Source organism: Ursus maritimus, unplaced genomic scaffold, assembly GCF_017311325.1.
Source record: "Ursus maritimus isolate PB19 unplaced genomic scaffold, ASM1731132v1 scaffold_23, whole genome shotgun sequence".
Taxonomy (NCBI): domain Eukaryota; kingdom Metazoa; phylum Chordata; class Mammalia; order Carnivora; family Ursidae; genus Ursus; species Ursus maritimus.
This window is the reverse complement of record NW_024424786.1, coordinates 2,657,630-2,675,044: the sequence shown is the minus strand read 5'-3', so window position 1 is coordinate 2,675,044 and position 17,415 is coordinate 2,657,630. Positions and strand designations below refer to the sequence as shown.

Below are 17,415 nucleotides of genomic sequence, written 5' to 3'. Positions count from 1 at the left end.
TTGTGTGTACAGACTTTTTCATTTCACTTGGGTAGATTCCTAGGAATGAAGATGCTGGATACCATGGTAAGTTTATATTTAATTTTTAAAAACTACTGTTTTCCAAAATGGTTGTAATATTTTATGTTCATATTGGCAATGTATGAAGGTTCAAGTTTATCTCTGTCTTTGTCTACATTTGTCATTGTCTGATTTTTTATTATAGCCATTCTCGTGGGTATGTGGTGATATCTTGAATCACTATGGTTTTAATTTACATTTACTTAATGACTAATGACACTGAGCACCTTTTCCTGTGTGTATTAGCCATTTGTATATCTTCATAGAAATGTCTATGCAAGTCTTTTGCTGTTTTTTAATTGGATTGTCTTATTGAGTTGTAAGAATTCTTTATATATTATGGATACAAGTCCTTTCTATGATTTCAAACATTGCCTTTCAATCTGTGGTTTGTCTTTTTCTTTTAATGCTGCTTTTTGAAGCTCAAGAATTTTTTAATTTTACTGATTAAATTTATCACTTTAAATTTAATAATTAAATTTGTCAATTTTTTAGTGACTTCTCTTTTGGTATCATGTCTAGGGCTTTTTTTTTTCTTTGACGTATTTATTTATTTAGTTAGTAAATAAATACAAGCATGCTCGTATTCATATTCTGAGACTTTTGCATTTCTATGTAAATTTTTGGATCACTAAGTCAGTCTCTAAAAAAAAAGCTTAATAGGATTTGCCAAAAGCTGTGAAAATTCTAAGATTTTACCCTATTGCAAGCTAATTAGCTACAGAAAGTTTGCAGAACCCTACTTTAACCTAACATCCCTGGCCCTTATGTCCCAATTCCATTCTACTTTTCTTACATTACTTCCTACAATGGCACTTCCAGTCACCCGGCCTTATACATATAAATAACGGAGCATACGGTGAGTACAGCTAGCTGATAAATACAGTTTTTCTCCCCTCTTCCCAAAATGGTAAATCTGATCATCTTCACATAGAACTTAAAATACGGAAAATGTTAAGGGAGCAAATGGTTTGTAACTTTGTAAGTACTTATAATATGGTGTATCTTTTTGCTCATGAATATTGTGTACTATAATCATTGTTTCTGTAGTCTAAAACATTTTCTTGGTGTTAAAAAACAAACAAAAAACAAAAAACAAACTTCCTATTCATTCTTTTGAATGGCTCATTGTTGCCCCTACAAGATACACAGTTTAGCCATTTATATGCCTTTGTTGATCTCTCCATAAGAATGTCCTTTCTTGGGGTACCTGGCTGGCTCAGTAGGTAGAGCATGGGACTCAATCTCTGGGTTATGAATTTGAGCCCCAGGTTGGACAACGAGTTTACTTAAAAAAAAAAAAAAAAAAAAGTCCTTTCCTACTATCTCTTCATGCATGGATCCTATCTATTCTTCAAGGCCGCAGATCAAACATCCATCCTCCCCCTTTCCTGCACCTTCTTCATCTCTTCAGTTAGAAGTAATCTTTCCTATCTCTTTCCCACAGCCCATTATCTCTATCTCCTTATGACCTGGCTTGCTTTCCCTTTGTTACTTACACATCTCATTAAAGTCAGTAGAACCTGCATATTAATAATGCCCGTACTTCCCCTAGTATCCTTACACAGGGTCTTAACCTATAAATACGTTCGCTGCATAGGGATAGAATTCTTTTGGAGTTAAAATGAGTTTCCTGTTCCTGCCATTAGGTGACAGTGCTCAAACCTTATAGTACAAAGAAATCCCAGGCTTTAAAGTTAGATAGGGTTCTGGGTCTGTGGCTTATCATTAATTTATTGAGCAAGTATTCAACTAGAAGCTTATCTTCTTTGCTGTGAAACAATCTTGTTTTAGCGTGTTACAAGGTGCAGTAATACAGACAACTACAGGAACTTATTTGTTCATTACTTCTGTATAAAACTTCTCTTTAGGGGCACCTGGGTGGCTCAGTGGTTAAGTGTCTGCCTTCGGCTCAGGTCATGATCTCAGGGTCCTGAGATCAAGCCCTGCATCGGGCTCCCTGCTCCTCAAGGGGTCTGCTTGTCCTTCTCCCTCTGCAGCACCTCCCCCACCCTGCTCAGCCTCTCTCTCTCCTCTCAAATAAACAAAATCTTTAAAAATAAATAAATAAAACTTCTCTTTATTTGTAATCTTTTTGTGCGTATTGTGATTGAGATTGTAGAAGATTTTCATTAGGGGTCTGAACCTTACCTCATTCAGTCAGCTAACATTTACAAATGATTTTGCAGACAGTTTGTGACGATCTGAATCAATGGCATTACCTATTAGCCATATAGATGCTACTGATGCTCCCCAAAGTAATATTTGATAGGTTAACTTAACTTTTTTAAAGCAAACGATGCTCCTCAAAGTAATATTTGATAGGTTAACTTTTTTAAAGCAAATGATGGTGATAGCTTTATTAGATTTTTAGACTTCCTTGCTTCTTTGCTTGCTTGCTTCATTCCTTCCAAAAACAGAATATAATGAACTATAGGCCTCTCAAAACAATGTAAAATGTTTTGATTCCAGAATGGAACAAAGTTTCCATATTTCATCTAAAATCTTTGCTGACAGCAGATTTTCTGGAACTAGGACTAGAACTTGCGAATTATGCTAAGCAGAGCACCTGATTGACCCACAGCAAGATCAGAACTACTTTTTGTTTTCCTATTAAGAGTTGCCCTTATTTGTAGGGAGGATAGAGCGAGCCAAATGAAACTATTGTATATATAAATATATATGATAAATATGAAAATAATGTGTCTAAAGGGAGATTGGTGGAAACTATAGACTACCAGAGCCTTTCTGTAGGAAATCATAGATTCTGTTTTGATATAGGGAAATGATTCCTGTTTGACAGAACTCTCTACACCTAAATTTGGACTGTAGAATTACCTCCTTTGATCTTAGCTTACAGAAGAAAATCTTGACGATAAATGAAGATTGGTGAAGTTTTTGTTGTTGTTTCGTTGCCTGAGGATTCTTCTGAAGTTTCTCCCTGAGAGTTCTTGTATTACAAAAGTTCTGTTAGATCGCTCTTAGAAATCCTCAAAGATTATTGGGAATTTCCAATTTAGCAGAATGTTGGCAATAATAATTTGGCATAGTCTGATAAAAACCTTTGTTTCCCTTACGTCTCTGATACGTGAGTGTACTTAGACGAGGAAGAGGATAGTCACTATCCTGTTTGTGCAGCAAAACTCACCTCGTTAGCATAAACCTGGGTTTGGAAAACACTTCGGTGATCACACGTGAGAGACTAGGAGTTTCCTTCTCTTCCGAAATAAACAATGATTACAAGTTTTTCAACAAAGTTCTTTCCGCAAGATCTGTTTTCATACCATATTACTCAAACCAGGTCCTCTTCCTCTTTGCGTCCTCTGCTTGCAACGCCCCTCCTACTCTTCTCAAAACTGGGGAACTCTTACTCATCCTTCAAGATTCTGCTCCAATGTCACTCCCTGGTGGAGGCTTTCCTCAACATGGCAGGCAGAGCTCCCTCTCTGCTCCCGCAGCTCACTGCGAGCAACCCGGTTTTCATCACAGTACAGTGGGTTTACATTTTCGGGCTGGTCTTGCCCCCGCGGCGTGAGCTTGGAGAGCGGACACCGCCTCTTTTATTACCGCCCCGCCCCCCGCCCGGTGTGGATCGTCCAGCGTTTGACACGCGGTAGGCTCAGTGAAGTTGGATGACTGAAACTCTGTCAATTGGCGACCTTCTGCCCACAGGAGCAACATGCGACCCAGATTCCTCTCGACGTGGGATAGGCGGCCCAACTGCAGGAGTTTCAGCTGGCACCCCGGTTCCCGCCAAGCCAGCTTTTAAAAACAAACAGCCGCGGACACCGGGCCTCCGGACGACCGCCTTTCACGGGCCCAGGTGGGTTAATATCCGCCAGCTGAGCCCGCAGTGGCTATTTCGGAGTTTGCTCAATTGAGGGAAACGTTTTTCCGAAGCATTCGGGGTCCCAGAGCTATTTCTCTAACTCTGGGCAGGAGACGCGGTCCGTTTTTTTCTAACGGTGACAGGAAGTCGAAGGAAAACGTGGGACTCAAAGGTGTGGGGGTAACTATGCTCGCAGCCTCTCAGACTTGAGGCTCGCCTTCAACCCCAGGCTAACGTCTCTGAGGGCAGGCGCCCGGCACTCTGCGACCCCAGCCCCCAGGCACAAAGCCCACCCCAAACTGCCGCTCCCTCAATTGCCCACACCCTCGGCGCCCCGCCCACTCCCGGGCGTTGAGCCGCCATTCTCGCGAGAACACAGCTAGCCTCGCCTCTTCGGACTCCGGGCTCTCGCGAGAAGAGGCTTAAGAGCCGGCCTGTAACCTGCCGGGGCGGCTCTGCTAGCTGCAGCCGCCTGAGTGGCCGCCGCCGCAGACACCTCCGGAGGGATCCAATTGAGGAGGAAGCGGAGGTGTCCCTGGCCCCCGCCTTTGCCTAGGCCCTCCGTGGACACTCAAGAGGGACTGCAGGTTCGAGGGTGACTGGACTCAGCTGGGGAACTCGGTGGGGGCGGTGCCGGAGGCTGGGCTTGGCTGGGTGAAGGAGGAAGGGGGCGGAGGGCGAATCTGGGCTTGAGCGCCCGGCTGCTGTGGCGGTGGTCTGGGCGTCCCAGACCCTGCTAGGAGACTGTGGGTGGGGCTCTGGGCTCCGGCAGCTGGCACCCTATTCGGAGAGGCAAGGATGGGACTTGGGTTTTCGGGGTGCTGTTTTTGGGTTGGGAGTCCCGAGGCCTTTCCCCGGGGAAGAAGGCGATACCCTCCTCATCCCTCCTTCTCAGGGCTGAGCAACCCCGTGCCCCGCCCCTTTTTCTGTCACCGCTGGGCTAACGTAGCGACATCCTCAGGAGGGCGCATCACAATAGGGGATAGAGTAGCAGGTAGTCTCCCTTTGGGTGAAGAGGAGTGAGAGTCCAGCAATGTGCTGCGTGGTTTTATGCTGTTAACAGTATCACGTATGGTAAAGCTTTGTTTTCCCAAAACCTGCATAGAGAAGCTGCCTGTTTTTTTCTTCTTCAGATGCAAGTCCACTAACACCCTTCTTCCTCGTTAACGGGGTGCAGGGAGACCTCATTTGGTAATTTGTTAGTGTGGGGGCAAGGAGACCATCCCTGGGTCTCGTACGTTTGGTACAGTAGTTGTTAGTATTTAGAGTCCATGATGAAAAGTCCCTAGTCCACACTTGCTAAAGCTAGAGCCTCACTTGTCTCTTTGTGCATTTAGCATATAAAAATTATTTTAAAATTTCTTAATCTTTAAGAGTCTTCATGCTTTTTATTTAAATTAATCTCAATGAAGCAGCCCAGTATATTGATTTCATTTGGACAATTAGGCATCCCCCATTCTCCACACACAGATTTGACCAAGAATTTGTAGAGAGGGGATAAATTAGGATAAATTTTGAATGGAATAGACTGTAGAGATTGGAATAAGAGGTCTAATGAGGAATGCAACTGTAAGGGCCAAAAAAGTTTCTGTGCTGGAGAGACCTAGGACTGAAGTCCCCGTCTTGAAAATGAGGACTGCAGTTGTCACTTGAATGTAAAGTGGAAAGCAGTAGAAAATACTTGGGATAGGATTTGATGTGATTAAGACTTAAAAACTGCGTGAGAATTATTTTTGAAGGTGTAAATGTTTGATAAATTTCTCAAAATTTCTCAGAGTTTATGACCTATCTGCTGCTGTTATATATAAAGAAAGTTAAGAGGGGAGAATCTGAAGCATGGAGCGGGGAACCATGGAGTTAACATAGTGCTCAATCAGGAAGGGTTTTAGTGTCTCAGTGTTTTTGAGTTCTTTCACCTTTTTTTTTTTCTCCCAGAATAGCTTTCAGATGGGCTTTTTACCTTTATGTCACTCTTCACCAGTCTGAATTTTTTTCTTTCTTACCCTTTCTTCTAAGCCTTGTGAAAAATTTTTCTTAACTATTAAGTTGCAAACCAGCAAGATCTGCTTTGTGGTTTTTTTACGTTTAGGTGACTTGGTGAAGTGTGTGAGTGAGCTGGAAAATACGCACCTTTCATAGGAATATGCTTCATCTTAGAGGGACATCCAGTTATCAGATCCACCTATTAGTGCCATACATGAATGTGGGCCCAGTTTTCAGCCTTCTTAATAGAACACAGGAAATCTAGATTTTTACTTTCAGTCTCTTGATTGTTAAAAATATTGACAACTACTTAAAGCAATTAAGAATAACTTAATGTGGCCCAGTCAAACCCACGCCTGTCAGTAGTTGTATCCTGCTTTCCAGTTTTGGACCTCTGTTATAGGTCAGAATGAATAAATTTTACAACTGAAAAAAAAAGATTTAAAGCAAATATGCCAATTAGTTTGGAATTTCAAACCTAGGAAGATTTGAGAAAAATGCCAAATTGAAAACAGTAGATAAGTTTAATAGCCAAATTTAATAGCCTTGAAGTACAGTACGGCAAATGGAATTGGTACTTTTTAAATGTTTTAACTTTGGAAACAATGGAAGAAGAAACTTCAGATTTATGGTTTAATAACTAAGGGTTCTGAGCAAAGCTAATTTATAGGTATCTTGTAAGGAAATTGATTCACCGAGAGGCCCTTTACTATACTTGCAATTAATACATGAAATTAAATTCAGGAGACCCTCTATAACTCATCTATATTTCTGAATGTTTATTGGTTGCTCTGCCATCCCACATTGTCTTCCCAGTCATTGACTTTTACTGGAAGCAGTATTAGTTTCTTGGGTTTTGTTCCTGGCAGATGGGGTGAGGGGAAGGTGTATAGGGATAGAAAGAAATGGGGTGGGGAGAGTGTGATGTGAAGCAGGCACTTATGCTCCTCTTCTTTACATTGTATGTTAAAAAATTGATTTAACTAGTTTTTCTTGTAAGAATAGTTACTTTGACTAAACACAGTGCATTACACATAGCAGAGCTTAGTGATATTTGTAGACTTGAACTCCATGGATTAAAGCACATTTACCCATTAGTGGGAAATACTTTAATCACATAATCTGATTCATATTTAGTTTGAGGGGAATGGAAGTTTAGAGGTCAGACCAAGAAAGAAGTGGACCTTAGGCATATTGAAGGCAAGGTGGGGAGTCTTTGCAGGGGATGAGGGTAAGAGAGGAGGCTAGGTGAGGGAGAGAGTTTTGAAAAGGATGATAAAATGGTGAAGTACCCTTTCATCTACTGTGCAATTTTACAAAGAGCTCTACCTCTTACAGCTAAATTTACCATGACTCATACAAAGACTACAGAGATTATTGGTTTTTCAGTAGTTTGCAGACTTGATTTTCTCCCTTTTAACCCAGTCTTCTCAGGTCAAACTAGTCTGTTATCTCTTCATCCAATCCCTCCTCTTCTCTCTAGTATAGGAAGTGAAACATACGTATTATGTTTGTGAGAGTTTTAAAAACATTCTGAAGAATCTGTTGTATACTTGTGGAGATTGTTTGTTGAAGGGGGAAACATCATTTTTCCCTCCCGATGTTTCTACCATGACTTGTAAAGTAACTCTTTGAAGTAGCTTTCCCCCTTTTTTTACCCCCTAAATTGCCTTCCCAAGAAAGCATTAGGTGAAGTGAGGAGAAGGGATTCAGTGTGTTTTTGCTCAGTGCCTTCTTGTTCTGTTTTTGGAAATCTCAGTTCTTAGGATATACATTCTCTATTTTTCTGTAAGGTAGATTTATCTGAGCAGGCTGGGCTCTATGAGGGAAGAGGAAATGGAATATCTACAAATCTAAGTAAGTTTAATTTACGTTTGAAGTAATAGGAAGCTTTTTTGGGCCCTGGTTTTAGCTGTATTTTTATCTTTATTTGACTCCTGTATTTTGTTTCTTTGTTGGTTATGAACCCACAGTAAAGGAGGAAGGGGTAATTATAGGTGTTCGTTAATGGAGGAAGAATTATTTTAAGATTTTTTTTCTCCTTTTGGATAGAATGTTTGTTAGGGTTCAGGCTCACGTTGCATTTTTCCTCCTATGGCTTGGTCTGGTTTACTTTCCTTGAAACACACTTCCTTGCTAAGCAGGTAGCAATCTAGAGCACGGAGATGGAAGGCAATCAGAATTCAGAGATCTTCCCTGGGAGAGGATTAAGAGGTTAGTAAATGTTAGTCATAGGTAATGGCAATATAGTGAGCTGAGTACTTGAAATAGTATGAACTTGATCATAAAAGAAGAAAGATTTTATGTGGAATACGTGACCTTACGTCACAGTAGATTGCTAAAGATCAGTAAGATGCTGAAAGATATCTTTGCCAATCAATGCATCTTTCTTTGCCCTTAATTACTAGTTTATATTTTCTGTTTGAAAATGTAAAATATCTGGCACTTGCTATGATTTTTGTCTTTATAGTTGAAATGAATTATCTATTAATATTTTTGGTCACAAATTGAAATTAACATTTAGTATTTGGTTGGGGATGAGAGTCAGTGAATCAGTGATTGAAGTATTTGATTAGAAAGTATGAATAACACTTTTCTGAGTTTATTTTGAATTGTAAACATACTTCTCTGCTTGTAATACCTTATTTGGGATCATTTAGATCTGTATTTAAAGCCAGGTGTTAGCTCTATGAGATTACTTAACATCTACGAGCCTTTGTTTCCTTACATGAAAAGTGGAGAGAGCACAATTGTCATGAGTTTGAGAATGAAATAAAATAAAATATGTAAACGTGCTCTGTAAATAGTAAATTGAATATCACTTATTAGCACTTTGTTCTGTGTTTATGCTCAGAAAATAGCCTATGATCTTGAAATACATTCTTTAGGTAAATTGACTTTTACATCCAGTTATCTCTTTTGGAGGGGAAACAAGTTCAAATGGCTATTTACAGCCTTGCCATATGACTCTTCCACTAGGAATTAAAAAGGTTTTTTTCTTTTTCTTTTTCTTTATTCTAGTCAACATTGAACAATAGAAAGCTTTCTTTTTCTGCTTTTCATGTTGGAATCCATTGACTGATAGCTGGTATTCTATGTAATTTGAATGCCAGGTAGAGTAGTAGCAAAAAGGGAAGGGAGAATACATTGGAGAGATGGTTTCACATTTTAAAAATCACCTATTGGGATACTGTTATTTACTTCTAAATATAAAATTATTTTTATTAATTTGGATTGTTTCCCTTTTGTTTTTTGACTGTTACTGCTATAGCAGGTGAGTAGAAAATTATCCTATGTTTTCTATTTGTAGACTACATTAAATCTCACCTTAAAAATAAGCTTTAAAGTTCAGATACCTAAGAATGTGAATCTGAGAGCTCAGGTGCAAAATTGTGCAACAAAGTATTTTTATAATTTTCTTATTCTTGAATGATCATACAAATAGTGCTGTAGTATTTTAAAGGTAATTATTTCATTCAGGGCAGTGTGCTTTATGCAATGCAAGATTGAATTTGATTTTTTTTCACATCTAGAGAGCAAACAACACAGTCTGCTCTGTCCTTTTGGTTCCTCATTTGTTAATTTAGAGTTTTCTTAAAGAAGTTCCTGTAAGATGGTAACTGTGGGGCACTGTTGTTTTCCTTCTTATTGAGTATTCCAAATTGCCTGAATTTCTCTTTTGAGAAAGAATGTCGAGTCATTAGAAAGTAGTGGAATTATAAAACCATAATACGCAAAGTACTTTAAATCATTAATACTCTAATTTTTTGAAGAGCAGATTAAACCCCCTTACCTGATTTTTGATAGAAGTTATTGGCTGGTAGTGGGGAAGCTGAGCATAGAATACAGATCTGCAAGTCTCCTGATTCTGAGTGGTTTATTTCAGTTATCTCCCTAGTGGACTGTATGTAGTTCTGGGAGTGTGTGGAAAACTTATTTGTTTTGCTATTTGAAGGAATAAATAGAACTTCCATTTTATATAAATATATATATATATAATTTATATATATTTAAAGTAATCCCTTTTTCATTTCCATTTTTTGTGTATTTGTGTAGTATATATCTAATACTGGTATGACAGTATATATACATTATTTATATACATGTATATATATGCAGCTGTTAAGTTAGTTGAACACAACATTAAGGGAGAAAGTATCATATCTTAGAAGAAAAGTGGTGTGACATCTTTCATCATTGCTTTCAAATATCAGTGAATGAAATTTAACAGCAGTCTTGAACACTTGTTGGTTTTGAAATTGTTTTACAATGAGTACTTTGAAAATTACTAATAAAAGTATATTTTTTGGAGTAATTTCTTTTTGACTATAAAAGTATAATGCATTGCATGCAATTTGGGACATTTAGCAAAGAGTAAGGAAGAAAATGGCACTGTAATCCCATGGCCCAATGATAATTGCTTCCACCCCCTCCTCCCTCCCTTCCCCCCCCCCCAAATTGGGATCATTCTGTATATAGTGACCTCAATTTTATTTTGAGAAATTAAAAGAAAATTTGAATGATAGATACATAGATTTAAAATTAACATTTCTTTCCTCTTTTCCCTCCCCTTCTATCATCATAAATGCTTTGATGAACATACTTGTTAGGATAAAGTTAAAAGTAGGGGTTCTTGTGCCAAAGTGTATGATACCCTGCAAGTTTTATGATTTATGTTCCCACAAACATGAGTAGCCGTTTTCTCTATACTTTAGCCATCATTGGTTGTCATTAAAACCAACCAACCAACCAGCCAACCTTTGTGCAATTTGATAGGTTAAACATCTCAGATTTAACTTGGGTTTCTTATATTACTACTGAGGTTGAATATTTCTGCTTTTCCCCTTTTTTGGCCACTCATATTTTTTTTGTAAATTGCTAGTTCATGAACTTTGCCCATAGTGTTGAGGTATTTTAATGTGGATATATAAATATTCTTAAATATTTAAGATTTTAATTCTTTATTTTGTATTGTAAAACTTCTTCTAGTTTTTCATTTATATTTTATTTGAATTTTTATGTAGTCTAACCTAATGCTTCTTGAAGCCTGTGTACAGCCCTAATTCTGATCTCTAATGAAGTTTTCACCAGTTTTTGTTGAGAATGTTAGCGTAAATTGTCTGGCAGCACATTCCTTTTTCTCAAGACTAGCAGTCTTTGTCTTGATGGTGTTTTTCTTTGATTTGAGGCTTAGAAATTCTTTCCTTATTTTGAGAGTTAGGTAATTATTCACTTGTATTTTCTCCTTGATTTTTTTTTTTTTAATGGTTTTATGTTGTACTGTGAAATTTTTAGTGTGGAATTTGGGAGAGATAAAACATGAAGGAAAGGATCTGCTCAAATAGTTAGAAGCAGTTAATTTTTTTTAGAACCTATCTAACCTTGAATCTCTCTATAATCCAGCTATCTTTCTCTTAGTGATTTGAAATGCTACCACTAATAGTTTTATTTTCCGGGTATAGCATTTTGATTTGTTATGTATTAAATTTGAGAGACTGTATAGTATGGTGGAAAAAACACTGATTTTGAATACGGAGATGTGTATCGGTGTCTTGGCTTGTTTATTTGCTATATGATGTTAGGCAAATAACATAATCCCTTTAAGCCTAAACCAATTTCTCAATTTTTTTAAAAAGGCACCTCTTATGTCTTACAGGATTGATATGTGGATTAACATAGGTAATATATATGAGAATCCAACTTATTATCCAAGTTTCCCTGAATTAGTTACATCTAGAAGACCTTGTGCCTCAATCCTACTCGAAAAATCTCACTAAATATTTTGCTGGAGTTCACTTAATGCTGAAACATATTTAATCTACCACCGATCTGATAAACTTCCCCAAGGAGGATGGCTTCATCTTTTTCTTCCAAGAACCCATTTTGATCTGTCTTGGTTATTACTTACTATTCTAGACAGAGGTATTTAATAAGAGGTGAATGAATTTGAGTGACATGGCAATCCTTTTTATTGCTACTAAATCTGCAATTACATTTATAATGGACATCTACCGTTTATTTAAATAAAACCAAAGAAGCATTAAATGGTGCATTTTAGAACATGGTAGTAGTAGGCCTTTTAGTTATTTATTTAAAATATATAAATACGTGGTTCAAATATCAAAACTATGTAGAAAGAACACTCAAAAGTTTTGCTTACATCTGTATGCTTTCACCCCATTCCCATCTTGCCCCTTTAGGTAACCATTTCTAGTAGTGTCTTGTTTATCTTTGTAGAATTCTTCTTGCAAAAATAAATATATGTATATTTCTATTTATGACTGTATGTATATTTATATTTATTCAGAAAGGTAACAAACTGTGTACTACTTGTTCTTCACTCGTTTTTTCCCCCCACCTAACAATATATCTTGGATATTAATCCATAATTGTACGTGGGGATCTCCCTTATTCTGTGTTTGTTTTGTTTTGTTAGAGAGAGCGTGCACCAGTAAGGGGGGATGGCCGTGGCAGGGGGAGAGGGGGAGAGAAAGAATCTTACTAAGCAGGCTCCACGCCCAGCTTGGAGCCTGAGGCAGGGCTCACTTTGATGACCCTGAGACCATGACCTAAACTGAAATCAAGAGCCAAATGCTTAGTGGACTGAGCCACCCAGACGCCCCTCCCTTATTCTTTTTTATAGATGCTTAGTGTTTCATTGTGTAGATGTACCACATTTTATTCAGTTAGCCTTTGCTGATACACATTCAGATTGTTTTTAGTCTTTTGCCGTTACAGATAAGGCCACAGTGAATATATTTTGAATATTTTGAATAGTATTTGTGGAGTTGTATCTTCAGGATAGATTCTTACAAGTGGGGCTGGTAAACATTTGTATAATTTAGATATTGCAAAATTACTCTCCTTGGAGGTTATATCATTGTTTTTCATTAGCAGTGTATGAGAATGCAGAGAATATCTGTTTCTCCAGTCTCACCAACAGAGTATGTGGTCAAAATTGGAAGTGTTACCTTGCATTTCTCTTATGAGTTAGGTTAAACGTACTTTTCATAGGTTTAAGGCCATTTGCCTTTATTTTTCTGAGAATTTCCCATGTCTTTTGTGTATCCTCAGTTTTGGAGGGTGGGCGCTATCTTTTTTTTTTTCTCTTTTAAGAGTTCTTTATATAGAAAAAGTATTTAAGTTTTGTTATTTCTGCTGCTTTTTGTAATATTGTGTGATTTCAATTTTTACATTTAGATAGCTGATTTTTTTGGAGCTTATCCTAGTATTTGTGAGGTATGGATTCAATTTTATGTTTTCACAAATGTTTGTTTATCCATTTGTCCCGATACCACTTATTAGTGTCTGTCTTTTCCTCAAGTGATTCAAGAAACTACTTCTTTATGGTATATCAAATTTTCTTATGTTTTAGGGATCTATTTCTGGACCTTTTATTCTCTTCTGTTGGTTTGTCTATTTATATACCAGTACAACTGACTTTTAGTTTTTGAAATAAGCCTTAATTATCTCTGAATATAAGAAAATAATTTTTATATTAAGTTGAACACTACCTGTAATATTAAGACACAAAGATAAATAGTGTGTGTATATGTGTGTGTGCAAGTATTTTGTCTCAGGGCAAATTTCACATTCCTTAAAAATGAAGCATTTAGAGGAAATAACTTTTGGTGGGGGGAGGCGCTGATTTTCTGCCTCTAACTGTGCTGGCATATAAAGTAGTTAACTAGCCACACACTGCTCTTTAAATTTAGATCACGTAAAATGGAAACTTAAAATCAGTTGTGGTACATTCCAAGTGCTTAATAGCCACGTATGGCTAATGGCTACTTTTCTGACAGTGCAAAAATAAAACACTTTCATTGTAACACAAAGTTCTGTTGGATAGCACTGTAGTCTAGAACTTGAATCATACTTAGGGTCTTTTCTAGACTGTTGAATTGATGGCAGATAAGCAAAAATCTGAAAGGAATAGAAGGTTATGGGAATAATGAACAGAGCAAAATGGAACAACATGATAAAGGTTATATGAAGAAAATATGTAACATTTTAAAAGCCTCATAGAGAAAAAAAAAGAAAACATTGTTTAAAATTCTGTGTAAGGGGTCATGGAGGAAAAAAGAAAACATTGTTTAAGAGTCTGACTTTGTTTAGATGCTGGTTCTTAGGAGTTGAATGTAATCTCCTTTGATTTAGGCACTTCATCAGCTTATTGGAGATTTGCCTATATTAAATTTTATGTCAAGGTGATTTATTTCAATTAAGATGCTTCCAGTTTTGAAGGCAAAATTTGGTCATAAAAGAAAAGGAAAAAGGGACATATGCACAGAAAACAAAACTTAAGATTTTTTAGGATATCAAAAAATGATGTCTTTTAGTGAGTTTTAAGAATTCAGTGCATAAACAGCATCTAATTCTTTACAATGCTATCCATGTAATGCAGGTAATTAGAAAATGGGTAAGATAATGGAAAGATTTTCAGACATTTATTGATCTAAATGGGATAAAACAAATAAATGAAACATTTCTTGAAGTGTTAATGCCTTGAATAAGAAGTCAGCAAAGTTTGAATAGAACTTATATAAAGTTAGTTACCTCAGAGATTTTTATCTCCGGGTCACCTCTGGAAGATCAAGAGCTGAATGTGAGTTGACTTTGGAAGTCTTAGATTTTGGTGGGACTAGATAAGGAAGCCCTTTAAATAGACAAAGTTCCCTGCTATTAATGGGAATTCCATGCAATTTTATTAAATCCGTGAGTATCTCTAGCAGTTAGCAAAATGCCTGAAGAGGTGCTAAGTACTTAATAGATTTTGAGTGAAAGCATAAATCAATTAAATTTGATATCATGGAACTAGTTACACAGAATTTAGTCAGATATAATGTAGTATAAAAGTATCCTGAATGAAGTTCTCAACTTTATTTACTTGCCTTACTTTAACCTCCCCTAGTCAGAAAAGGACAAGCCCTGACACTTGAAAGGGCTTCTGTGAAATTGACAGGCAGCTTTGAGGAATATTTTGGGGAAACTTACGGGTCATTTGATAATATTATTTAAAATGTTTTCAAGGATGTTTCTTATACTTTCCCTCCTTTAACCCCACTTTCTTAGTGTGTATTTCCTAAGAGCAAGTATTGGCATTCGAAATTGAATTGTTAGAATTTTTGCACTTTTGAGGGTGGGATTCACATGATTGGTGCTCTTTACCATAATTGAAACATGGATATAATTATATACTATTCTTTTTTTTTAAGACAAGCAACTAAGTTAAAGACTGTCCAAAAATCGTAATCTGTATTTTCCCTCTACTAGTGGAGTGTGTTAAATGCCCTTCAGTTTCTTTCATCTTAATTAAAACATTTTGTAAAACAAATTGTACTAAGCTGTGGGAACACAAATATGAATTATACTTTGTTCTTGTCCTCAAGGATCTTACAGTTTAATGCGAAACATGTAGCAGAAACATTCTACCACTGCATAATGATGGGGTTTAGGACACGCTACCTGAAAATATGGAACCTTGGCATATATGGAATACTTTAAGCTGAAGGAATTTGAGAAACAGCATGGACAGGATGGACTTTCTGACCTGCCCCCAAAGCAGGTCAGAAAACCCTCATGAGAGGTAGCCTCCCTTTACCCTGAGGAAAGGAGCATCCTTAGCTCTGAAGATGAAGAGACAGAGAGGAGTATGAGGAACAGGACTTGCTAGTAAGTTTCCCCCAGTTTGCTGCACTTAGCTGGTACTCTTTGTCCTGTTCCATCTTTCCACAGCTTTCTACTCATCAAATAAAAACAAAAAAGAACACTCAAATTTAATCATTTCTTTGGGTTTTCATTTCCTTATAAAGGCTCCCATGTCTTGTAAAACTTACATTAAATAAATTGTGTGCTTTTCTTCTGTTAATCTGTCTTTTGTTACAAGGGTCCCAGTTGAGAACTTATTTTTCCTCTTCTACAATATGTATTGACCACATTTAAGCAGTAAGAAACAAACAAAACTACGCTTAGTCAGTCAAATTAAACAGGGAAGAAATTTCTGTAACAGTGCTTCCTCCAAATATTTTATTGTAGCTCTCCCCTCCATATTATCATTATGCAAACAGCATGTGTTATATCCAAATAGTATAAGGGATACAATGAAAAGTCTCATTCCAGTCTTTCTGTAGAGGCAACTAGTCATAAGTTTTATGTGGTATTTGTAGCCATTTTAAAAACATGTACACACATGGGTGTTTGCATATCTATTTTAGTTTATTTATTTTTAAAGTAAGTTCTATGCCCAAAATGGGACTTGAACTCACAACCTCAAGATCAAGAGTTGCATGCTTTACCGACTGAGCCAGCCAGGTGTCCTGTTTGTGTATATATTTTTAAAAATATTGGAATACGGGGCGCCTGGGTGGCTTAGTCGTTAAGCATCTGCCTTCAGCTCAGGGCGTGATCCCGGCGTTCTGGGATCGAGCCCCACATCAGGCTCCTCCACTGGAAGCCTGCTTCTTCCTCTCCCACTCCCCCTGCTTGTGTTCCCTCTCTCGCTGGCTGTCTCTATCTCTGTCAAATAAATAAATAATCTTTAAAAAAAAAATATCGGAACACATAATGCACATTTGTACCTTGCTCTTCAGTGTAACAATATATCTTGGAATGTTGTCTTTATTAGTGTACGTACTATCTCATTTTTACTGGTTGCATGATATTGTGCAGATTTTTAACGAATTTTTTTTAAGGAGTTTTTTTTTTTTTTTTTTTTTTTGAGAGAGAGTGTGGAAAGGGGCAAAGGGAGAGAATCTTCAAGCAGACTCCCCTCTGAGTGTAGGGCTCGATCTCACCACCCATGAGATCATGACCTGAGCCTAAACCAAGAATTGGACTCTTAACTGATGAGCCACCCAGGTGTCCCTAACCAATTTGTTTTTGATGAACATTTAGATTGATTCTAGGTTTTTGCTGTGACAAATCTGTGAAGTCAAGGAGAGAAAAGAGATGTATGCATCTTGCGTGTATGTGTGTGTTAGTATAGTGGTATGTATAATTAGAACAAGGGCTGAGCAGAATCTTAAGGTTTTAGTGTAATACATGGATAGAATGTATTGGACAATATGGCCGACAGACCCTAAGGTAGTTCCTGTCATCCCTGCCTGCTGGAGTTCATGCCTTTGTGTAATCCCCTGCTCCTGAGCCTGAGCAGAATTTGTGATTTCCTTTTAACTAAAAGAATATATTAAAGGTAATGATATGCTTCCTAATTACATTGCATCAAACTCCATTTTGCTAGCATGTTCACTATCTCTCCATCATTAGTTTTGAATCTTACAACCATGAGGACATGAATTGTGACAATCTCAGTAAGCTTGGAAGTACATCCTTCTCTAGTTGAGCCTCCATATGAAGATCTAGTCATGGTCGGCACCTTCATTGTGGCCTTGCAGAGGACTGAGCTAAACTATGCGAGATTCCTGACCAACAGAAACAGAAAATATGTGTGTTGTTGTAAGCCGTTGGGTTTGTGGTAATTCGTTATGTACCAGGGAGGCTTTTCTCTTCAAAAGAGTAAAATTTAAAAATTTTAAGCTTGGATA

At 37.3% G+C, this 17,415-nt stretch overlaps 1 protein-coding gene across 4 annotated transcripts in view; it reads left to right on the top strand.

Annotated features, from left to right (window-relative positions):
• The first annotated feature begins 3,442 nt into the window (after positions 1–3,442).
• Positions 3,443–17,415, top strand: part of BTBD10 (BTB domain containing 10) — a 74,235-nt gene continuing 60,262 nt past the window's right edge. The window contains exon 1 of one of the 4 annotated variants that reach the window (XM_008711958.2): positions 3,443–3,883. In XM_008711958.2, the coding sequence (XP_008710180.1) occupies positions 3,693–3,883 (191 nt within the window). In that variant the 5' untranslated portion in view covers positions 3,443–3,692. Of the gene's footprint in view, positions 3,884–4,269; positions 4,477–17,415 lie in introns of those variants that run through there. The other 3 variants (XM_040638838.1, XM_008711960.2, XM_008711961.2) reach the window with 3 other exon arrangements.